This window comes from Pollachius pollachius, assembly GCF_949987615.1.
Source record: "Pollachius pollachius genome assembly, chromosome: 14".
In the NCBI taxonomy this organism is placed as follows: domain Eukaryota; kingdom Metazoa; phylum Chordata; class Actinopteri; order Gadiformes; family Gadidae; genus Pollachius; species Pollachius pollachius.
The window spans coordinates 16279193-16303533 of NC_136947.1; the positions used below are offsets into that span (position 1 = coordinate 16279193).

Sequence of the window (24341 nt, forward strand, 5' to 3'; positions counted from 1 at the left end):
ATGTCTGCAGTCCACTTGTAGCCATCCCTTGAGCAAGACAACCAGCCCCTGCCTTGATTCTGTAATGATGTAAACATGCACATATTTATGAAGAAAATGTGCTGCTGCAGGAATAAGTAATTCTGTCTGCTGAATGACGAAATAGCACTATTTTGCATTCAGGGTGCATACGTGCGCGCTGGGAAGCAGATAAAAGGAACAGCAACACAAGGAGAATGCTGTTTGCTTTCATATGATGCCCATTGCTGTGGTGTGCGGCGCATTCTGTGCGTATTTGTTTGTTTGTGTGTGTGCGTGTGTGTTTCTGTGTGTGTGTGTGTGTGTGTGCGTCTGTTTGTGTTCATAGCATGCGACTGCATTCGACCATGCTCCAACAACATTTGCCTGGAGGCCAGGCAGGAACGCTATCTCAGACAGTTGATTCAGCATAGCATCCACCGCCTCATTCCCCCTCTCCCTTCTCTCTATCTCTCTCTCTCTCTCTTTCTCTCTCCCTTTCTCGTTCTCTGTTGTTCTCTCTCCCTCTTTCTACCATCCAACGACAACGCTCAAAGCCGGACTACAGCCTGTTGGTGACGGTATGACCGGAGGGTAGGAGACAGAAACAGAGATGTACGCACACGTACACACCTCAGACGCCATTAAAAACAGCCCTATTGTAATGGGCCTGATTTGTTTTCTTGTTTCGGTGAGAGCCGGGGCAACAGATTTGAAATGATAGGAGACGTGAAGACAGAGTGTGCGTGTGTGTTATATAGTATGCATGACTATGTGTCTCTCTGTGCCGCTGTGCCTGTCTGCTGTAGGCTGTCTCCTTGCACTTGCCTCCTTTTTCTCCTTTTCCGTACAGCAAGATGATGACGCATTAGTTCCCTCCCGTAGAAAATGAATTTTTGATGTTTTACTATCTAGTTATCTGCGATACCCTTGAACGTTATTGCTTCGTGAAACGACTGAGCAGGTGGTGTGTGCTTCCACATATGGAGTGGACATTTTTAAAGAGCCTCTATTGCATTTTTACTTTTTGGAGTAGGTTGAACCTTTAAAATCCCACGGTTCAATTTTGTGGAGCAGGCTTTCGAAACAGACCCATCAATTGCACTTTACTACAGGCATGCCATAGAGTCTTACCAGGAAATAAAGCAAATAAAAGCAGTGCTCTTGTTTGTTTCATCTCCCGCACTTGCTTCTTCCTCCCAGGAGTTATCCCGCTCACATCTCAGTACTTTAGTTTCAGTGTGCCCCTGAAAGGTGTTGACCTTGACGGCAGGTCGCTCAGTTAGTCTGCACCTTATCTGCCCCATGAGGTCAAAGGTCAGCCGTTGGGCAGGGGTGGAGGCAAGGTCGATCTCAGTGCACACAAACACACAGACACTTGTACACAAACACAAGCAGACAGATGCCAATCCGTTTGTTTTGGGTTACAAACGCCCCCCCCGTCCGTCCGTCCGTCCGTCTTTCTGCAATGTATGCACCTCCCTTTCCTCTTGTGAACGGCCCCTCGAGGGGCCCGGCGGTCGGCCTGGAAGGACTCGTAAAAATGAAAGAAGGAAAAACCTTCTGTGTTTTACACTGTAGTAAAATTACATGCTGGACTTCCTGCCGCTTATTGTAATGAAGCATAAAATGTTTAATTAAATCTTAAAAGCCTGTTGATATGAGGGTCTAATGGCTGTTGCAGATGTTAGCTAATGCACTGCATTCTCAAGCACTTAACCAATCAGAACGTAGATCCAGCTTAAAGTTATCCCTGGCCCTTAAAACTAATCCAGTTACCAATGGCTGAATACATATATTTGCAAATCTAAAGAGCGGCCTCTCAAGCTAAATTCAATAAAACACTTTTGTATCAAGTTCATTTTTTTTATTAATTCAACTTGAAGTGATTACTCTGGTTAAAATAAATAATAAAATAATCCACCAACGCTTTGGCTCTCATGCTTCCATTATCACACGCTTCCCACCGCAAATGGCAGATCACATCACGCCTGGAACCCGCTGCACAATACCAGCGCTCAATACCGGTCTTATCGGAGCGCCCCTCATACATTCCACACCGCACCATCCAGGCTCTCGGGTCACACTCATAAAACTGTCTTGTCTATGACAAACCAAGGATAACACACAGACATGCACGCAACTACACACACACAACAACGCACTTTTGACCTCACAGGCTTAAGCGCTTCTCCCATTTCCCCGCGCTAGTCAAAGCTGTTACAATCTCCTTTACTCCGACAAATCGGAGCAGATAGGGACCCCATGAGCTGCTTGTCCCATTAAATTTATATCCCAGTTTACCACCACCACTGCTTCTTCTCCTCACCCCCCCCCCCCCCCCCCCCCCCCCTCCCCCCCGTGTGCGACTGTGGCGCCCGCTAAAATATTAGACATTCATCATGGTTATTATGGGCAGTAAATCCTTCATCCGCAGTGCGAGAAATTCCCTGCATCTTTCCCCATTGGTATTGTTTTTATTATTCGACTTTTGGGATAGGGTTGGATAAAGAAATGGATTTCTGTTATCGCCTGAACGGCAGCGCGATGGGGAGATCAGCTGTCAGTCGCCCATCTCTCCCCTCCGATTTAGCTCCATCTCACGATTTACATGATGAGAGTAAAGAGGCAGTGAATGTCCCACTTTGCTGGGGAAAGGCCAGTTAGGGGGTTAAGGGTTTGGGGGGGTTCAGGACTTTGAGGAATGGATGAGTGAAGGCGGTTGATATGGTTGGATTAGACGCGCGTGCACGTACACATGCACACTCACGCACATGCCCACACAGAGTTGAGGCAACCACAAGATCAGCCAATTATGAAGCAATTTTTAGTACTCTTAGTACTCTAAACGTCTCTCTCTCTCTCTCTCTCTGTCTCTGTCTCTGTCTCTGTCTCTCTCTCTCTCTCTCTCTCTCTCTCTCTCTCTCTCTCTCTCTCTCTCTCTCTCTCTCTCTCTCTCTCTCCCTCCCTCGCGCGCGCGCTTTGTCATTGTCCCTCTCCCTATCTCTGTCCCTCTGCGTCCTATCAACTTGGCCATCGGCCCCTCGTCTCTCCGCTGTATCTTCTCCGGACGTCAAGTGCACACCTGATCGCCGGCCTCTGCCTGGACATTTCTGTTGCCCCATTGCTCCCGTGTCTGACCGCTATCTCTGCTGTCTCTTCTCCCCCTCCACTCCCCCCTCTCCGTGCAGCGTGTCCCCCGGGCACCTTCAAGTCCAGCCAGGGGCCAGGGCTGTGCCTCCAGTGCCCCCCCAACAGCCGCTCGGCAGGGGAGGCCGCCACCGTCTGCATTTGCCGCAACGGCTACTACCGCGGGGACGCCGACCTGCCGGACGCACCCTGCACAAGTACGCCCCCCTCGCACGTGTACACGCACACGCACACGCACAGACGCACACACACACACATACACAGTCACACACAAACAGTCACACAGTCACACGCACAAACACCCACGCGCACATGCACGTGCCCACGCACAGACAGACACACACCCACATACAGACGTTTCCGCGTATAAGCAGCCTGCGTGAGCTTGCACACATAAGCGTGCACACACACACACACACACACACTCGCAGACACACATGCACACACCCATAAACATGCACACATATGTATACACGTAAGCTAACACACACACGATAGCACACATAAACATCCACTCACACACACGCACAGGCCCATTCTCCTGTGAACTGAGAGTTTTATTGAGCTGGCTGTTTGTAGATGAACAAATAAAAAGAAAAAAAAATATTTATTTTATCGCTCTTGATTTGCAGCCCTTACATGTTTTTAGTTTTTAAACCCCTTAAAAGATAACAACTCGTCTCTCCCTCTTAATATTCGCCTTCACCTCTCCTCTATGACCCTCCCATCATCCCCTGAGGTCTTAATTACTCTCAGAACTGTCCTTTCTGGGGTCCACTGAAGATGCCACAACTATTCCCCTACTGCCCTGAGTTACTGTAGTTAACGTGCCGTTATGTACAGGGCCGACCTGTCCACCTTGACACACAATTACATTGGAGGAGGACCATTGTTGTCCCCGTACACAGACCATCCACCAATTATTCTAGCATTGCCAACCTTTTTGCTAAGTTTTCTTTCCTGTAAGGCAACTATGAAAGGATCATCGATGTAGTTAGGCACTCTGGTCACTTGGTCTGATGTTTTCATGAAGCCGCTGTCGTAGCAGCTTTTGAACAGGCATGGAAACATGCTGTTCTTCATTCTGTTATAAAACAGAGTTTGCGTCGTTCATTCCTTTCCGCTGAAATACCTATTCCTCCCTCTCTGTCCTTGCATTCAGTTGCACTGAATGCAACCCGACATGTTTATTTTAAGACAAACAAAAGGTGCCTGAAAGCCCTCCTGGTACCCCAATATGGCATTTGTGTCAGTTAAAAAAGATTTCCTCTGCCTATACACACCTCTGGGCTACAGATACTCTCAGTGGAACTAGTTCCTCAGTCACCTTGTGCATTTGTTCCTGCTTTCCTACGATGTACTATTTGCCTCTCCGGTGAGTTCCTGTAAACTCCATCAGGTGTACAGTTGGTCTGTAGCTTGAGGCCGTCTATTTTCCCTCAGCGCACAACTGTTCCCCGCTTTGTCTAAATATATTCCCACTGGTCACTGTTGAGCTTTTTCTGCAAAGCAGCCTGTGCCAACTTTTTAGTTTTATTACCTTATCTTCATCTATCATCTTGTAGGCTCCACACTCCCTTTTTGATTCATTATTTATTTTATGTGAACCTCCCACGTATCCAGTCCATCCCTATAAATTGTGATAATGCCATGTGGACTTGATTTCGATCTATATTATCATTGTACAAAGATGTGAAACTCGGCTTCCCTCATGAAGAACCTGATGCGCTTGGCATTATGAAAATATTATATCCACCGTCTCGTTCATGGACTCCCAAATGCCAGCGTGTGTTTGACATTTTTGTTTCTCACCATCCCCCCTTTTAACCATCTTTTTACGGACTTGAAATCCAGCCATGTTAACAAAACCCCCTTATCACATTTAAAGACCTCTCTGATCACCGTAGTCCAGGCTACGGTTTGCTTGATGTCCGTCGTGGCCTTGATCTGGGCAGGGCTCGCCACTGAGATCCTCCGACAGAAGAATGTTCTTAATACTGCCAGGCCACTGATAAGAGGGCTCTTACAGTCACCCCAAATCAGGCCCATCGCTTCAACCGGCAAGAAAGGTTATTCACTTTAGCATTAGCCGTGCTAGCCTCGCCTAAAGCGGCGCAAGGTGTGTATGAGTGCTACAGATCTGGTCTGATGAATATTTCTGATGGATTGGCCCCCGGCTCTCCCTGGCTGCAGGGGAGCCTCAGCTTTATGAGAGAGAGAGAGAGAGGGAGAGAGAGAGAGAGGGTGAGCGGGAGAGGGTGAGAGAGACAGGAGAGCGAGAGAGAGGGAGAGGGAGAGAGAGAGAGAGAGAGAGAGCGAGAGAGAGGGACAGAGAGAGAGAGAGGGTGAGCGGGAGAGGGTGAGAGAGACAGGAGAGCGAGAGAGAGAGAGGGAGAGGAAGAGAGGGAGAGGTTGAGCGAGGGAGAGAGGGTAAGAGAGAGAGAGAGAGAGAGAGAGAGAGAGGGACAGAGAGAGAGAGAGGGTGAGCGGGAGAGGGTGAGAGAGACAGGAGAGCGAGAGAGAGGGAGAGGGAGAGAGAGAGAGAGAGAGAGAGCGAGAGAGAGGGACAGAGAGAGAGAGAGGGTGAGCGGGAGAGGGTGAGAGAGACAGGAGAGCGAGAGAGAGAGAGGGAGAGGGAGAGAGGGAGAGGTTGAGCGAGGGAGAGAGGGTAAGAGAGAGAGAGAGAGAGAGAGAGGGACAGAGAGAGAGAGAGGGTGAGCGGGAGAGGGTGAGAGAGACAGGAGAGCGAGAGCGAGGGAGAGGGAGAGAGGGAGAGGTTGAGCGAGGGAGAGAGGGTGAGAGAGAGAGAGAGAGAGGGGGGAGAGAGAGAGGGAGAGAGAGAGGGTGAGAGAGATATATTATCGCCCATCTCCTCTCCTCGGCTGCTCAACATACAGTGACCTTTGGGAGGTTTCCTGGCGCCCTTTGGAATCAGTAGCAGACCATTTCGCTCACTCTCTCCCCGAAGTCTTCCCAGACTGACGTATGTTCTCCTCCCCCCATGGGGGGCTATCAGCCTCCTATCTCGGCTACCTGCTGCACCGGTGGGCTTCTCCCAGCGTGAGAGTCTTCGCAGGGGACAGGCTCGGTAGCGAGCAGACAGGGGGTGGGATGCAAGGTGGTGGGTGGGGGGGGGGGTGCTGATTAGTCCTTTGAGAAGAAGGCATGCGGAACACCAGGGGCCCACCGCAAGAGAGGGAGAGAAGGGAGGGAGACGGAGGAGGAGAGGGGGAGAAGGGTGGGAGACGGAGGAGGAGAGGGGGAGAAGGGTGGGAGACGGAGGAGGAGAGGGGGAGAAGGGTAGGAGTGGGGGAGAAGGGTGGGAGACGGGGGAGGAGAGGGAGAGACGGGTGGGAGACGGGGGAGGAGAGGGGGAGAAGGGTGGGAGACGGGGGAGGAGAGGGAGAGAAGGGTGGGAGACGGAGGAGGAGAGGGGGAGACGGGTGGGAGACGGAGGAGGAGAGGGGGAGAAGGGTGGGAGACCGGGGAGGAGAGGGGGAGAAGGGTGGGAGACGGAGGAGGAGAGGGGGAGAAGGGTGGGAGACGGAGGAGGAGAGGGAGAGACGGGTGGGAGACGGGGGAGGAGAGGGGGAGAAGGGTGGGAGACCGGGGAGGAGAGGGGGAGAAGGGTGGGAGACGGAGGAGGAGAGGGGGAGAAGGGTGGGAGACGGAGGAGGAGAGGGAGAGACGGGTGGGAGACGGGGGAGGAGAGGGAGAGACGGGTGGGAGACGGGGGAGGAGAGGGGGAGAATGGTGGGAGACCGGGGAGGAGAGGGGGAGAAGGGTGGGAGACGGAGGAGGAGAGGGGGAGAAGGGTGGGAGACGGAGGAGGAGAGGGAGAGACGGGTGGGAGACGGGGGAGGAGAGGGGGAGAAGGGTGGGAGACGGGGGAGGAGAGAGGGGCGGGCGCAGATAGAATAGCAGAGCTAGAGCCAGGAGCAGCATGGGGATCTTGATGAGGAGGTTGCTGCAGGCGCAGACGAAGAGTCTGGGGAAGACATCCATCTGGTGCTTTACTAGGTATGATAGGTCGGGACAACAAACACACAACCCCCAAATGGCGTCCTCAGCAGGGGGAGGGATGTGTGTGTTGTTTCATTCTTGACAAAGTAATCATTGTGTTCCACACAAATTGAAAGCAGACATGCAAGGGAACTTTGAGGAACTATTACAAGTCAAGGATTCCGTACTCAAACGAGGGTTTGTGTGATGGGTTTGCAGGCATTCCTGGTTTGAACCACACTTATTTAGGATCTGGTGTCTCAACCCGTTAAGCCTTGTTGTCTGGAACTTCTGATCTCGGGGTAGACACAAACACTGGCTTTTTTTCCCGCAGGAAGGATAAACTACATGAAAGAACAACAGCGCTATCTGTTTGGCCATTCCCACATCTCCTCCTCCCTATTGTTTTCCTCTCCTTCACTCCTGTATTCAAAGTCTGCGCTCCTCTCCTTGTTCTCGTTTCAAAGACAAAAAAGGGGGTGAGTCGAGCATAGGTTTTCAGAACTTCTCTCGACCAGCTCACCCCTTTGTTGTCGTTTTGTGGTGTTGTCTGTGAAGCTGGGAGAGGAGGTTTCCCAGAATGCAAAAAAAGTAAACTGGACAGCTTCCTTCCTTCCGTATTCGAGTTGTAAAAGTCAGAGCCAAGCTAAGTAGACAAAAAAGTACTGCCCTATTAGAAGCTCTTCCTGCTGGAGAGACGAGGTACAGGTATTTCCTAACAGTAAAAAGAAAAAAAACACTGGTACCGTGGAATCTACAACCGTTTGTTATGATTGGCTGAAACTGTGCTTACAGTATGTTTGGCACCGATCGGTGTTTGCTTTGCCTTAGGATTGGTTTCAGTGTTTGGTTGTAGCAGTTTAAGGGAGTTCATTTGATTCGCAATAGCTATTTGTTTGGTAGAAGTCTTATTTGTATTTTTAAGAGACTAGCGTATTCTGGATAAGAACAGTTGTTTATATAGTTGACCTAGTCTGTAAAAAGAGAAAGAGAAAAATAAAAGTATATATCTTTAGTATTGTCAATCATATTGGTTCCAGACCGACACTAGCTAGGTTTAAAAGGAGATCACCTGACAGCATGTTTGGGTCTCTCTGTCTGGGCTGGCATTGCGCTGTGTCTGGTGTGGGAAAACCAAAGTGCACACTGACTCCTTGTTTGTTACCAGGAAAGCACATGCGGCTTAATGTGCCGTCTCTGGGGACCGGGAGAAGGCTTTGATATTTCCCACAAGCCTCTCAACCTCCCGTATCACAGACAGACTCACCTCACACACACACACACACACACACACAGAAACACAAACACACACCAACCACACATATGCAATCCCTCAATACCACCTTTAATCTCTCACTCGAGACATCCTTGGTACGTCTTCGCCCTTAAAACGTGTTTCATTACATCCCTCACCGTGACACTTCATCATCCCTCCCCCTCTCCAGCCCACCCTATCTCCACACACAGGGACCCGCTGCAGGGGCCCCTAGAGGCCCTGTTAAGACGTCGGCAAAGCAAACACAGTGGAAGGGGAGAAGGCATGGAGGGAGGGCTGGTGGGTGTCGGGTAGTGTTTGGGGGGGGGGGGGGAGGGAGGGGGGGGATGGCACTGGTCCATCTAGCTGGGTGGCTGGGTAAACAAAGTGGCAGAGTGTTTATTTTGCGGTGGTGATGATGTGGCTGGGGAGGGTGGTGGTGGTGGGGTGTTGTTGGCGGGGACTGGATGGGGTAGGCTACGGTGCTTAAGGAAGGGGGTAGGAGGACTTGATGTTTGCCAGCCTAGAGTGGAAGCAAGCGAGGGGGGTGGGGGGGAGGTATGGTGTGGCACCCTTTTTGTTCAGCGCCGGCTCCTGTGCTGAGGTGTTCCGCTCTGCTGGGGGCAGCGGCGGACGGCCCATCCATCTCTGTATCCACCTGCCTGGCTCGCAGCTTTGGGAGCCAGAGCAGCAGTAGCACGGAGAAGGGGGCCGCGGCGGTCGTCACGGTTCCCCCGTGAGTCCCGATCACTGCTCAGCTCAGACCCCCATGTCAGCGCTAAGGCAGATATAAGGTGCCACGGTTCAGTTGTTCCCAAGTTTTACCCCTGGAAGCGCATGGCGGGAGGTCAATGTGTTCGTGTGTGTGTGTGTGTGTGTGTTTTTGTGTGTGCGCGAGTGTATCCCCGGAGACAAAGTGCTTAATGAGGTGAACTATTTCATACTTAATGTAAAGCCAAATGCTAAATGGCCTTAACTGGATTAGTCTCGCTGTGCCACTCTGCGCTATTTGGCTGACGATGAGGATTTTCTCTTTTTCTGGACCCCTGAGATATTAAACCACGGAATTCCCCTCTAGCGCCGTTGAAAACTGCGGCATGTGACGCGAGCCATTTTGGGGACCAACTGCGCTGGGGCCGCCCGTGTGGTTAGTGGCGCTGGCGTGGTGCGGGCAACATGTACACACAATGACGGCTGAGTGGCGTGGCTAAGTGAATGCCTGGTTTAGAGGGCTGTAAGTAACGTTGGCGACAAATTAAATCCTGTGGCAAATTAAAACAGCCCAGGGCCCCCCAGTAATGGCCTCCAAATCACCGGTTAAGTGGCAGTCACATCTCATTTCTCATTCCCTTTCTGCATTTGCGAGGCTGGGCCCTGATCGCGGCCGGCACATAGGTTTGGGGCCTGACTCACCCCTCTTTATTTATTTCTTTATTCTTTTTTTTTTTTTGTTGTCATCCACAGTCTGTTGTTTGAGCACATTGATACAGACAGGGAGCTCATGGGGGCATGAAAGCAAAATGGCCAACGTGCAGCTCATGTGTAATTGCCTCACGTGGATTTTCCGCATGACAACGGGCGTATTTATTTGTTCCCGCGTGCGGATGCGAGGCACTGCGGACGGCCTGTGATTGATGATGCGGGCAGTACACACGGGGACACATGAAGTGACTCTCTTGGAATCCCCAGGAGGAGCGAGGGGGAAGTTGTCCCACTTTCTTGATACAGCCGATTTCTGCCAACACACACACTACACTATTATGGTCTGTACACTACAGTGGTTGTGTGATGGCGACACGCAGCGCCAGTTCTCGCATGTTTTATTGCTCTTCATTTCTCTCTCTCTCTCACTCTCAAACACTCCGTACTCTCTAACACTCTCTCTCATTCATCCTTTTCCTATCTCTCTCGCTCTCTCTCCTTGATTGTCTCTCTCTGTGTCTTCCTCTTCAGGCCCATGGTAGCCACTTTTTTCTCTAACCTAAATAGGTATTTTCTATAAATGGCCCTTATGTATCTGCAGAACATAATAGGTACACCCATCCGCACTCACTCCCTTCCCATTTCGGCAGTGAATGCTGACTGCCCTGTGCAAGACGAGGTGATACGACACCGGGGTCGCCTTGGTAACACTGGTGAACTGTCCTTGGTGTGTGTGTGTGTGTGTGTGTGTTCCGGATGCTGCTTTGTCCTGTGGCTTTGTGGGCCAACAATGATCCTTTGTGTGCGTGCTGACAGAACTAACCACCTGCCCTCTGTTTCAGAATAGAATCTGAATATAAATGTCTTCAAAAAAAAGGCTTCCTAATCTTCAGTTTATCATTGAGCGCTGCCAAGCCAATCGTGTAAATTGTGCATGTTATTATCCCCTGGCATGTGCCAAGTCATTTCAATCATCCACAAGAGGAAATTAGAGTAGGAGGAGAAAGGGGGAGAGGAGGGGAGAGATGGGGGGGCGGAGGGGAGAGGTGGGGAGAGGAGGGGAGAGGAGGGGAAGTGAGAATGGTAAAGGCAAGGAAAGAGCCACCCAAAAGGAAATAAGATGAGAATAAGAAAGAGTGTTTTGGAAAAAACAGTTGTGAATTGAGAGAACACGTTGACTTATAAATAGCAAAACTCATAACAAGTCTGGGACAATTCAAACGAAAGGTTCACGGCAAGTGCAGTGGGCTGAGGTGTCTGTTGTTCCGTGCCCTGGTAATCACCCACCACTCAAAAAAAAACGACCGACGCACTATTTCCAGATTTCTTTCTCTCGTCTTAGTGTCAAATGTGGGCTCTGCTCAAGCTGCTGGACTATGTACAAGGGAATGAGAGCTTGAATCCTGAGAGGCCCTTGCTTGATAAGAACACTCGACGCAACACTGGCTTCTACTTAACACCCAATGTTTGATAGACACGGGCGTCTCACTGTGTGATCTGCATTTGTGAGTGAGCGGAATAAATTAGCATTCAGAATGTGCCCGTAGTAAAAAAAAAAATACATGTAATCATCCAAAAAAAACCTTGAATCCTCAAAGCTGACTAAATGTGCACACAGTCCAGTCGAGGGGGACTGAAGTTGACAACATGTTTAAGTGTGCACCGGGCACACACGCACACAACACCGCCACGCCGACATTTCCATCTCACATTTACTCAAACGTCAAACAAGGGCTTGTGAAGACACACAGATACACCCCCCATCACTAAGGACGCACACAAACACACACACACACACACACACACACACACACACACACACACACACACACACACACACACACACACACACACACACACAAACACCCACACACACACACACACACACACACACACAAACACACACACACACACACTCCAACAATATGCTCACGAAATGTGCTTTGCAAATACAAAGACGACCCCCCCCCCCCCACCACCACCACACATCCGGCCTTCCCTCTCATCCCCGCCGCTTCCCCCGGCCCCCTCGCTCTGTGTCCCCCCCCAGGCGTGCCGTCGGGGCCGCGCAACGTCATCTCCATCGTCAACGAGACCTCCGTCATCCTGGAGTGGCACTCGCCCCGGGAGACGGGGGGTCGCGAGGACGTGGTCTACAACATCGTGTGCAAGAAGTGCCGCTCGGACCGCCGCTCCTGCTCCCACTGCGACGACAACGTGGACTTCCTGCCCCGGCAGCAGGGCCTCACCGACACGCGCGTGCTCATCAGCAACCTGCTGGCGCACACCCTGTACAGCTTCGAGATCCAGGCGGTCAACGGGGTCAGCAACCGGAGCCCCTACCCGGCCCAGCACGTCTCCATAGACATCACCACCAACCAGGCCGGTAAGGACGCAGGCCCCCCTCCATCGCACCCCTTGTTGTTGTTGTTGTGGTGGTGGTGGTGGTTGTTGTTGTTGTTGTTGTTGTCAAGGGGATTTTATTTGTATTGTCACCTTCATCATAGTTACAGTCTCAAAGGTGCTTTGGAGGGCCGTATTATATGACATCCCGTTAACCCTGAGGCCTTTAAAGGCCTCGAAAGCACTTAAATGAGGGAGGAGACCTTGGGAAGGACCGCAGCATAGGAAGTCCTCCTTCCAGGGATGGTTAGGACTGCAATGGGTGCAGAATTGGGGAGACGTATATTGGTAGCATCCAAGCAGCATCTGGGGTTATGCTGTAGAAATGATTTGATTAATTATGAATGTTTTTTGTATGGGGGCAGCTTAGGTAATGGTTTACATCAAATATTATGGGGGGAGGATTGGCTAAGATTCCCTGGTTCTGGTTCTGTGATCTCTGTAGAGGATATCTCTTAAGGAGGGTGTAGGAAGGGCGGGAAGTGGGCCTGTAGTGGAGCAGCGGAACACTGAAACCCTGACTCTTTTACTGGGTCCCACTCACACCAAACTAAAGTGGCACTCCGTACATCACTGAGTGTTTGGGTGGGAGGATTGGGCAAAAGATATGAAAGAAGCAATAATATAGTGGCAGGACTTCAGACCCGGACCCACGGCGCGCCGGGTGCGGATGTGTGGCTGAGAGAGGCACGTGAATGATGTCCTCTGCCCCCGTTTCTCGTCTCTTTGAACTCTGCTGGGTTTCATTTACACATTAAGGCCGCACGAAAGATGGACCGATGTTTGCCTGCGTCATCAACGGACATTCCAAAGAATTCCTCATTTATTATTTGGCTTTCTCCTGAGCCTGGCTCAGACAGACTTGTGATCGTTTATGGAGCCACTCGTGTTGAGGCTAGCAGCTCCGGGGACCCTGTGAAGGGCCTCTTGCTCCCCAGTCTCGGGTCTTTCTTCACTTTTTGTTTTTGGAGCCACGCACGGCTGCCAGCCCCAACAACCTCCCTTCATGGGCGGCTGCGCCCCGGTCCGAACGCGTCTGTAAATCGTCCAACTCTGATTTTTTTCTGGCGGCCTTGCATCGCCGGCTCAATCGACCTGCTCGCACACCGCATGCCCCGTGGAGGAGTCTCACAAATGATAAATATCCAAAGTCTAGGGGCAGACCAGCTCAGATATGGTTGAACTAGGCGTATGACTTTTCTTTCGCTTCATATTTGTTTCGACCAATCATGGAGCTGGAGTTGTGGGATCTGAAAGCGCGTGGTTGGCTGACGGCCAGCGCTTAAACTGTAGAAAGGTTCCTGTGAAGGTCCAAAATCCGCACCAAGTGGACTGGCCACTCCAGAAATAAACGTATCAAAATCCCATTCTCAAGGCCTCATCCACTCGAGCAAATGATTTTCCGTCGGTAGAATATCCCGGTAATGAAAAAGGTAACAATGCGTAACTCAACCTCTTGCCGTTTTGGGTCCCGTCACAAGCTGTGCAGTCTCCCCCCCAGAAGCTCTGCCATAACATGGTAGAACTGCTGGATCCGAGATTACTTTAGCGTTACGCAGGTTCGATTCCTACCTGCAGTCCTATATGCTACGTATCGTTCCCCTGTCTTTTAACGGTTTCATGTCTCTCTTCGCCTTCCTTTCCATGAAGGCACAGGAAGCCAATGGAAATACTTTATATTAACAGAAAGAAATAGAATTTTTTCTCAATTCTGGCCTCAAATATCCGGGAGTACGTGTTAGCAGTGGTCCTGCTCTGCACAGTAGCCTGAGTGGTGCTAATAGCTGCCTGTGCAGACCAGAAGAGGACAGGTTGGGCTGTCTGGAAGGCTCTCACCAGCCCTTCAACTGGAGCGGGGGGAGACTCTGCCTCCACCTCAGAGCCATGTGTTAAAATAGTAAGATAAGCACATACGTTTTTGTTTTTATGGATATGTAATAATAAATGTATATATAATTATGTATTTTAGTGTACATCTAATTGTATAAACGTAAAAGTGTGTCCAAGTCATTAACAAGCTATTTTCGACCTTCTTTTTATCTAGATGTGTGTGCAAGCATGAACATATATGTGTGCATGCTTCACATGTGTGTATTTATGTGTTTGTGCATGTGTGTTCGCATGATCGTGCTCCTGTAGATGCATGCATCCTTTCTGTGAGTGTGTGTTTGTTTGCCTGACGTGGGTGTGTATGAATGATTGTGCTCCTGTCTATGCATGCATCATTTTTGTGTGTGTGTGTGTGTGTGTGTGTGTGTGTGTGTGTGTGTGTGTGTATTCCTGACCGTGTGTGTGTGTGTGTGCACAGTCTGCAATATTCTCCTTGTGATGAAATATGAACTAAAGCATCCAATGGAAATGACAGTCCAAGGATCCTCTCTGCTGGCTACAGTGTGTTATTTCTCCTTCCCCCGTTGCTATTCTTCTGGACTCTGACTTGTACACAGTAGCACCTACCAAGGGACTTCATTCTTGACCAAGTGGAACATTTAAATGGGGGCCCTTTTCATTGCTATTACTATCGTATTCACTTTCTTCCTTGGATGACAAAGTCCTCCGCTGTACTCGCCGATGGGACCCAATATCAGGCATGAGGAGCAACGGAAACAGGGAGAAGGCAGGGGCCTGTCAGTGGATTCATGTTGTCAGTGGGGAGGGGGAGAGTTGTCGCCCTGGCCCTTTTCTTTGTGTTGAGTATCTTATTTTTTGCATTTCACACCAATGTGAGTTGTGCAGCACCTGTGTGAAGGATATATATGAGGGTTGATGGTTAGCCGAGAAAAATGTGTCTCTTATATTCACCTTATGTTGTATAGGGTATGTATGGATGTAGAATCTGACATGATGCAATACCATATCCTGAATGGTTCACCCGTTCCCTTCATGCATCTGACTCCGAAGTCAGTCCATCAGCGCTTTGCAGAACCAGAGATTGATGGCTATCTCCAGGAGTAAAATTGAGTGGAATCAATTAGACCGTCAAACCAATCTTTAGGTGGCTCTTCCTATTGGGGCGGTGATGTTCAACAGCGGTTGCTTGATTGTAAACACTGTGAAGTTGCTCAGGACATCCATATTCAATGATTTTTCAAAGCTCTCTCTGTGTTAAGTGATTTCCTTTATCTCCATGGGGGAAGTGCATCATATCTGGTAAGGCTTAATTTCCTGTCAAATGTAAGCTGCGTAGGTCTGAAGGCAGCTGTTCTCTCCGCTGTTCAAACCACTTACTTACATTAAGCAATTCCAAGAAGGCGAAATCTACACGCGTCTGGTATCGCGAGACCATGGAAGTATTGGCTTAGAGCTGAAAAGCCAACGGACCTCTTGTACATAACCCTTATCCTATCCAAAAGTTCCTAATAGTCATTTTTGTCCCAGAGTTCGACATCGACCAATAATGGACTGCTTAATGAAATTGTTGAGAAGTTAGCTATGCGGAAGGCATACAGTGTATGATGACAGCCACTCTCTAAGGAATGCAATGAGTCAGCAAGACGGTGTTTGTCTGAGGAGAAACCAGGACACTTAATGGAGTCAGGACATGGCAGGAGAGTGAGAGAGAGATAATGAGAGAGAGAGGAAGAGGTAGAGAGAGAGAGATGGGAAATGGAGGATTGTTTTATATTTTCATAGGGAAAAGAAAACTTGAGTCAGAGTGAAGGAGAGGAAAATGAGGGAGTAAATAGCTCTGATTATTACGTTGGCATAATGGAGCCAACTGTCCCCAATTGACAGGCTAATAGCTCTCCTGACATATAGACGCTAGAGGAAGCAATGGCTGCACCTATTGTTGCCCGTCTCGCTGCAGTAATGAGGTGTCTGGCGGCGGTCGACCCCACCAGCCGAGGGGCCCCTCGCTCGGACCTTTTGTAGCCAAGTAATTGCTCTGTCTTCAGTTTTCCGTAGTGGGATTCATACGTGGATTCGAACGAGCCGGTAAAGGAAAGACGATACTCTGATAATAAATATAAAAAGTATTGGAAACACCGGAGACGAAACAAAAGAAGTCTCTCGATGCATTTGATCTGGGATAGCACCTAGGGAGCTGTATCGCTCCACTTAGAGGGTGGTGTAAACACTACCAGGGTTTGGGGTTCCGTTCCCACTAGGGCTGCTCATACTGTGAATGTATGCACGCACGGTATTGTGTCTGACTCTATGGATGAAAGGGCAGATATCCACCACATGCACTGGTGGGAAAGTAGGAAAATATTGACTGGTGGTGGTTTTGAAGGGAGTTCTTATCGGGGTTTCTCGAAATAATGCAGAATAACTAGATGTTGACTCCTCGGCTCCGCAGGGAGACGCGGCCCCATCACAGTTGACGCGTTGACACCCTCTTCTCTGTTTGACAACCCGACACCGAGATGCAGCTGAATGTTCCTCGGTTGGGGGGGGGCGGGGGGGGGGGGGGGGGGAAACATAGGACTACCTGGATGATGGTGAAGTTGGGGATGGGGATGGTGGAGGTGGGTGAGGGGAAGAAGAGGTGTGGGGTGGAGGAGGTGGATGAGGTCGAGGAGGAGTAGAGGAGGAGGCAGCTGAGGGGCTTCACAGCAAATCGAAGAATAGGCCATTAAACCGCCCTAGATCCCAGCGTGTCTCTGGCAGACTGGGCTGATCGATACTGTGATTTAGGAGTTCATTCACGGCCTGCACTCTCTAAGCACAAGTGCGCATGCGGACACACAGACACACACACACAGAAATACACACACACACACACACACACACGCACACACACACACACACACACACATACAAACAGTGAAACACACACAAACAAACAAGCTTACACAAACACACTCTGGTTATATACTGTCCACTCCAAGGCAATCTTTCATGGCCGTCATATTTATCCATGTTTGCAATTGTACAGCAACAACCAGTGTTTGACTCTTTCTGCTGCATAATAATACAATCCAGCCAGAAAAGGAAGAATCCACGTCATTTTGTCTTTGTTGAAGGCATAAGGGCATTGCCAAATAAATGCTAAACCAAATGTCAAGCATTACTGAACGCACAACAGTGGCAGCGCCTGACTCAGTGCTAAGGAGGCTCTTTGAAATGTTGTGAACACAACACAAAATGGCAGCCACAGTCCAATCCATAATCCATCTATCCGGACACCGAAGAGACACCATCAATTGGGACACCAACCAACCCAAATCTCATCTTCCTCTACATCTCATTTCAAATCCCATGCCTCCGCCTTACCTTAGCACCGCCCTGAGAGGCCGGTGAGGGAACTTATGGGTGTGGAAAAAACAGCCATACATCTCCCGACCGCCACTGCTGCCAGGGATGTGTGAGTCTAAGCAGCTCTCTGATCTCCCTGGCAGAGGCTCCACGACCTAGATCATGTGCCAGTTCTCCCCCAAGACCGCAGAAAAAGCCTAGTATATCTACAAACAATCCTCCTCCACTTAGCGCCACTGTTTGGAGAGACGTTCCCACAGAAATGCAAACATCATTCCGACTCGGCCTTCTATGGTCAAATCACTCTCGGCTGGCTGTTTGTCCTCTAGATACAAAGACTCTGTGTGGCACAGTGAGATCCAAACAATCTTGCCGAAATGAAAGATTTTAGCATTCCGGCGGGAAAGCCCAAAAAAACAGGAGAATCAACAACCAAATAAAGAAAAGTTTGTAGTGAAATGGTCCATGGAGAGCACTTGTTTTGTATGACTTTTTGTTCATTGCTTTTCTTTATATGTTTGTAAAATATTTAGTGATTCCTGGTTATTTCTCCAGTAAAATAATTTGTATCAGAGGCCTGATGGCACTGAGTTTCATCATCTGAGAAGGATTGAATTTTAACATTGATATTTTATTTGCTGCCTGTCCTCATAAATGTTGGACCGGGTTTCTTGGCCAAGAAAGAATGGGCTGTGACTCATAGGCAAAAAAACGACAAAACCTGAGCTTGATTTCTACCAAGCAGCTTGCCAAATCTGATGTCCGCCAAACTGTTGTTTTAAGTTTGAGCTAAGTATGAGAAGGTATGCCCTGTTTTCTGCGCTGTGTATTTTACTTGAAGCTATTTTTAAGATCCCTCCAGATGGTCGCTTTTTTATATAATTCCTTGAAGGAAATGCACTGAGCTAATCCTCGGTCATGGATTTTTGCAGAGAACACCATTACAGTGTGGTCACAGCTGAGTAGCTCCCTCTGAGCACCTCCTAATGGGGACCTGTTAGTTACCTGGCATGTACCGTATTTGACCAGACATGTCCGTAGCGGTCTCCCCATAGGAGCTAGGCTGAGCGGTACGCCCTATAGGGAAATGCATGGTTCACAAACTCAAACACTTAGAAGTGGACAATGGTACAGGATGCTCTTGCACTTCAGTCTAGTCTTGTGTGTCTCTGACTGCCCACACGTGTTTATTTTTTAAATGCGTGTGTTTCTATGTGTGTGGGCCATACTTGTGTATCTATTTGTGTGTGTGTTTGTGTTTGTGTGTGTGTATGTGTGTCTGTGGGTTTGTGTTTGTTTGTGTGTGTGTGTATGTGTATGTGTGTGTGTGTGTGTGTGTGTGTGCTTGTGTCTGTGTGCATGCTGCATCTATGGGTGTATAACTGCCCATGACCTGTCTGTGTTTGTACAAGCGGAGGTGTGGATAGAGTGGGACTCTGACAGAAGGTCATCTAACTAATTACTGCACAAATTCGGTCCAGATATTTCACTGTGAATAAACGAGGCAGAACAGGAGCGTCCTGCTGGGAATTAAAGGTTGAAAGCAGTCTCTGAATGAAGAATGTAGCTAAAGCAGCCGGATGGACTTTAGCCCAGAAAACTCTGCTTGGTACCATGTACCAAACTCTTTTTTTTTTTGTTTGGGGCATTCGGTTATTTGATAAAGAATAAGCTCTTACAGCCATGAAATCGTTTTTATTGGAGACTTTGCAGGGTTTGGTTTTAAAAAGAAGGAGCGTAGTAGAGAAAAGTGTAGTGTACGCATTTGATGCCACGACCTCCTTCTCTACGCGGCGTGAATTGTGATGACGCTGAGAGAATACAGGGCGATAACAATATGCAAGCAACGGTGGAGATCGGTGCCAGAGATGTTGAGCCAGGCTCAATGTGTTGAACAGTTAAGCAAACATGTACTCGAATACGCCTTGTCTCTCTTCCCTCTCTTTCTTGCTCTCTTTTCCATACTATCTATTTTAAACTAAATGTTTTGCTCTCTCTTCTATACTCATGCTTTCTCTCTCTCTCTCTCTCTCTCTCTCTGTCTCTCTCTCGCTCATCCTATCTCTCTCTCTCTCTCTCTCTCTCTCTCTGTCTCTCTCTCTGTCTCTCTCTCTCGCTCATCCTATCTCTCTCTCTCTCTCTCTCTCTCTCTCTCTCTCTCTCGCTCATCCTATCTCTCTCTCTCTCTCTCTCTCTCTCTCTCTCTCTGACTCTCCTTCTCCCTTTCCTCTATCTTGCACTGTCCCTCTCCCTCGCTGTCTCGCTGCCTTCCCTATGCCAGATGCTAGCAGGCTTTGACTTTGATTAATGGTGCGCCGGGCTCTGCATTAAAAGCCAGGGGCAGCGAGAGGGGGCAGATAAAACTGGAGCAGGGGGGGGCCACAGGGAGGAGGAGGAGCAGAGGAGGGAGAGAGAGAGATGGAGAGATGGAGAGATGGAGAGAGAGAGAGAGAGAGAGAGAGAGAGAGAGAGAGAGAGAGAGGGAGAGGGCAGAGAGAGGGAGAGGAGTGCAGGGCTCCGCCACCGATCACTGTCAGTGTCAGCCTCCCTGGGTGACGTCGGGCTGGGGGGGGAGAGGTGTTGGGGGTGGGGGCTGGTACGATGAAGGCGGTGGCGGGGGCGTTTCGCAGGGACAGCGGCGCATCAGTGAGCTGAACCTCAACCTCGTTGCCTGGGCGACACTCCCTGAGATGGGCAGTTCGCACTGCAAGGGACTGCAAGGACACAAGTCATACGTGCACTGAATACACCTCTACACTGTGTGTGCGTCCGTGTGTGCTCCCGTGCCTGTGTGCCTGCGTGCGTGCCTTGATAGTTTCCTCAGACTCTGTTGACTCTCTTTTCTATCTCTGTTTTTAGTCTCACATGATCTGTGTACCTGGATTTGAGGAAAATGAAACCAAACAAATTATTTCTAGGTTAAGGGCTACTAGTAATCAGTGTTGATGTGCTGTGTGGATGCCTCTAAGCAACCTCGTATATGTGCACATATTTATACATATTTATATACTATATATTCTGGCGACGCTCTAATGAAAGGTCTAAATCCAGTCCATCAGCATGTAAAGGAGGACGCTCAATGCAGCTGCGGTTGTAAGCCAAAAGGTAGACGACAGATGATCCACCAGCAGCAGATATTTATGCGCGTCACGTTTGTGTTTGATAACCATCTGTGATCCCAGGGTACGGTTTAGCCACCGAGGAATCGTCTTAAACGCGCACACTGCCGGCAACACAAGGTTGTCTTCTGCAACAGCCACTGCAGCAGGAGGAAATACTAGAATACGCTCTCTCTCTGCCTGAGATTCCTGTTCCTTCACTCCCTAACACCACGTCGAAACTCATTGTCATCGTCGTAGCGTTGCGATTGGTGATATCAATTTGCCTTTTTCTTTCGAATTTACAGTAGAGAACGACAGCGACCGAATTCTTGGGTTTTCCCATCTGAAAAAAAGCACGATGCATTTACCTTTTCAGTCTACGTAATTTAAACTGGCAGCATATCCTGCTGCCAAACAAACAGTCGTGTTTTTTGTTCTGTGGTGTGGAGTCTGTGTTTGTCCACAAACAAAGCTTTAGAAGCTGTGAAGTTTTTATCAATTTTGCGCATCGAACACACCTTGGACAGAAAGGTTGTTTGACACAGTCAAACAACCTTCATAAAACATACATTTTGCTATTAAAACAAAGTCTCGCAAATAAAGATCTCAACATCATTGAAGGAAGTCAAAAGAAAAGGTTCTCTCTTAGTCCCTTCCCTCCCCTATTCTGCGCGTAAAAAATACTGCAGGAGGCAAAAAACTGATTTTGATTGCTTTGTTCGCCGCCATTATGTTGTGGTTGTTTATTTTGTTACACGACACACAACTCCTTTTCCCCGCACAACTCCATTTCCACTCCCCACCCCATCTTCCCCGCCTCTCCCATTTATACCCCCCTTCCCCTATCCCTCCAAATGAGGAATTTGCGTCTGGGACACTCCCCAGGGCTTGTCCCAGATGGGGGTGGACGTGTGGGGGGGGGGGGGGGGGGTGGGGGGGGGTGGGCCTGTGGCTGGTAATTGATAATGCGGCCCAGGGCCCCGGCCGGGTCCTGGTCAATGGAGCGTGAACCAGCCTGAGAGGCAGAGAGCATCAGGGAGGAGAGAGAGAGAGAGAGAGAGAGAGAGAGAGAGAGAGAGAGAGAGAGAGAGAGAGCCGAGAGAGAGAGAGAGAAAGAGACAGAGAGAGAGACAGAGAGAGAGAGAGAGACAGAGAGAGAGAGACAGAGAGAGAGAGACAGAGAGAGAGAGACAGAGAGAGAGAGAGAGACAGAGAGAGAGAGAGAGAGAGACAGAGAGAGAGACAGAGAGAGAGAGAGAGAGAGAGACAGAGAGAGAGAGAGAGAAAGAGAGAGAGAGAGAGAGAGAGAAAGAGAGAGAGAGAGAGAGACAGAGAGAGAGAGAGAGAGAGAGAGAAAGAGAGAGAGAGAGAGACATAGAGAGAGAGAGAGACAGAGAGAGAGAGAGAGAGAGAGAGAGAAAGAGAGAGAGAGAGAGACATAGAGAGAGAGAAGTAAGAATTCAGACTAGAGAAGAGTAAAGCAAAGCACTCTGGGTAGAATCCTAGGTTCCTAATATAAGCCATTCGTTATCCTGACTCACTGTTGCCTTACGTCCAGGTTTTTGTGAATGTTTTGGTGTATGGTTTGAATTTATCCGGCGTTAATGATAAATATTCTTACCTTTCTTTCATATTTTTGCCTTCTTAAGGCATTTGCCTTCTTAAGACATTGACCTAATTTTAGCAAATCCTCAGGAATTTGGTGCAATTAAAACAGAGTTGATGTTCTTTGCTCCAAAACGAGTGCATAAGGTAAAAGTGCAGAAGTATATTTATGTAAATTCCAAACTGATCTCTCTGACCTTTAAACAAGCGATATGACATCTCGGGCATTGCAGCTTGACCTTCCAATCCATTATCAACCTCTACAACAAGAAGCAGAACACAAACAGAAACACTTTCTGTTTGTGCACAAACACACACACACACACACACAAACACACACACACACACGCACGCACACGAGTGCACAAACACTGCCGTGCCCATAAATGCCTTGATGTGTGCCCGCTTTCCAATCCCGCGTCGTCTCTGGGGGGCAGCATGTGACAAGGGGTGGCAGAGCTAGAGGCTGACGGGGGGCGCTTGCGACAGTGGGGTACAAAAGCGGTGGGCTGAGCAGGAGAGTGCTGAGTGCCTGGGTTAATTGACAGCCCATACGTGTTCACTCAGGTGTGCCGGGGCTTAAACGGAGCATAGACGCTGCAGCTGCGGCCTCCCGCCTCACAGAAGACCCCCTTGCATTATTTGATTCCTGAACAAAAGTTTAGCACACGGGAGAGCGTTAAACAGGCCGTTGCGGCTTGGGCCGCGGGGGCTTTCACCATGAATGGTATGTTTTGTCACCGTGTAAGGATGAGTAGGACCTCGCCGATTGTCTCCTCGCTGGTAACTTCCCTGATGCTACGGCTGGGGGAGTCTGGGCGAGCACAATTGAGCTGTTGAATGGGCGTGGAGGATTTTTGAAATGACTTGCTTATCTTCTCTGCGGCAGTATCCGTCTGCTACTGTGCTGGGCTGAGTCTGACAAGACATGAAATGCTCCCATTTTGGGGTTGTGAAACTTTATGCCTCATTCTTTTTTTTTTTCCTTCTGTCCCCCAGCGCCGTCCATCGTTCCCATCATGCACCAGATCAGCTCCACCATGAAGAGCTTCACGTTGTCATGGCCACAGCCCGAGCAGCCCAACGGCATCATCCTGGACTACGAGCTGCGCTTCTACGAGAAGGTACGGGTGCAATGTGTGTGTGGAGTGTGTGTGTGTGTGTGTGTGTGTGTGTGTGTGTGTGTGTCTCTGTGTGTGTTTGTCAGAGAGACAGGGAGAGACAGAGACTGTTTCTACTTAATTAAAAAAAACAATGGACACATTTTAATACATTGTCAGGGCAAATCAGGTATTTGAACACGTGGTATTTTGGGGATATTTGCATAATGTTTGATTATCTTGTCATTGGCTGGTCCTGGAGTTAACATGAGCGTCAACATGGTCTTCATGAATGAATTGAAAATGTCACGCTTTCTCCTACTTTGAATACTGGATCAACACACGGCTACCCCTGCCAGCGGTAATTCAAACAACACCCCCCCTCACCCACCCACCCACCCACCCACCCACCCCACCCACCCACCCACCCACCCCACCAGCCGCCTCCTCTGGACATCCCCGAGCCCCCCCGATCCCCTCCCCTCCCCAGGCTGATAACATGTTGGGCGGCCGCGCTCGCTCCCTCTTTCCCACTGTTCTTTGGTTTCCCCCCCGCTGAAGAGAACAGAGGCTGACCTCCGCTCCGAGACTCGTACACCACTGCACCCCTTCGCCCACCACCACCACCACCACCACCACCACCACCCGACCACCACCACCACCACCACCCCACCGACCACCAGTCCACTACCAACATCCCGCTGTGAGAATGCATTGCTTCTGGGATTGCAGCCGCATCGACCAGTCTGCTTCCCAGCAAAAAACAACAACACGGCTGCTTTATTAAAAAGGCAAACCCCTCCCCACCCTCCCAGCATTGACCCAAGGACGATACCCCGAGATCGCACAGCCAATGGCGAGGCTGGTTTTCCCCCTGCTTTTTCCCGAAGCTTCCATTGTGTTTGTCCTCCGGAGAGCGCTGATCAATAGCTATGGTGAGGTTGCAGTTATTCTGTTGGGATTCCTTCTTTTTTTATCCTCCCCTGCTCCTATGTCACCCGGAGACAGTCGGCGTGTGTTGTGTTACGGCGAACACTTCCGGCCCCGGTACAAAATCCCCAGAAACTTCTACATCTCAAAGTATTGCAAAGTCTTCCAGTGGGCCGC

At 49.6% G+C, this 24341-nt stretch overlaps 1 protein-coding gene across 2 annotated transcripts in view; it reads left to right on the forward strand.

Moving 5' to 3' along the window:
* Nucleotides 1-24341, forward strand: part of ephb1 (EPH receptor B1) — a 159669-nt gene that overhangs the window by 90370 nt on the left and 44958 nt on the right. The window contains exons 4-6 of one of the 2 annotated variants that reach the window (XM_079750905.1): nucleotides 3189-3344; nucleotides 11877-12212; nucleotides 23134-23258. In XM_079750905.1, the coding sequence (XP_079607031.1) occupies nucleotides 3189-3344; nucleotides 11877-12212; nucleotides 23134-23258 (617 nt within the window). The remainder of the gene's footprint in view (nucleotides 1-3188; nucleotides 3345-11876; nucleotides 12213-23133; nucleotides 23259-24341) is intronic. The other variant, XM_079750906.1, reaches the window with a different exon arrangement.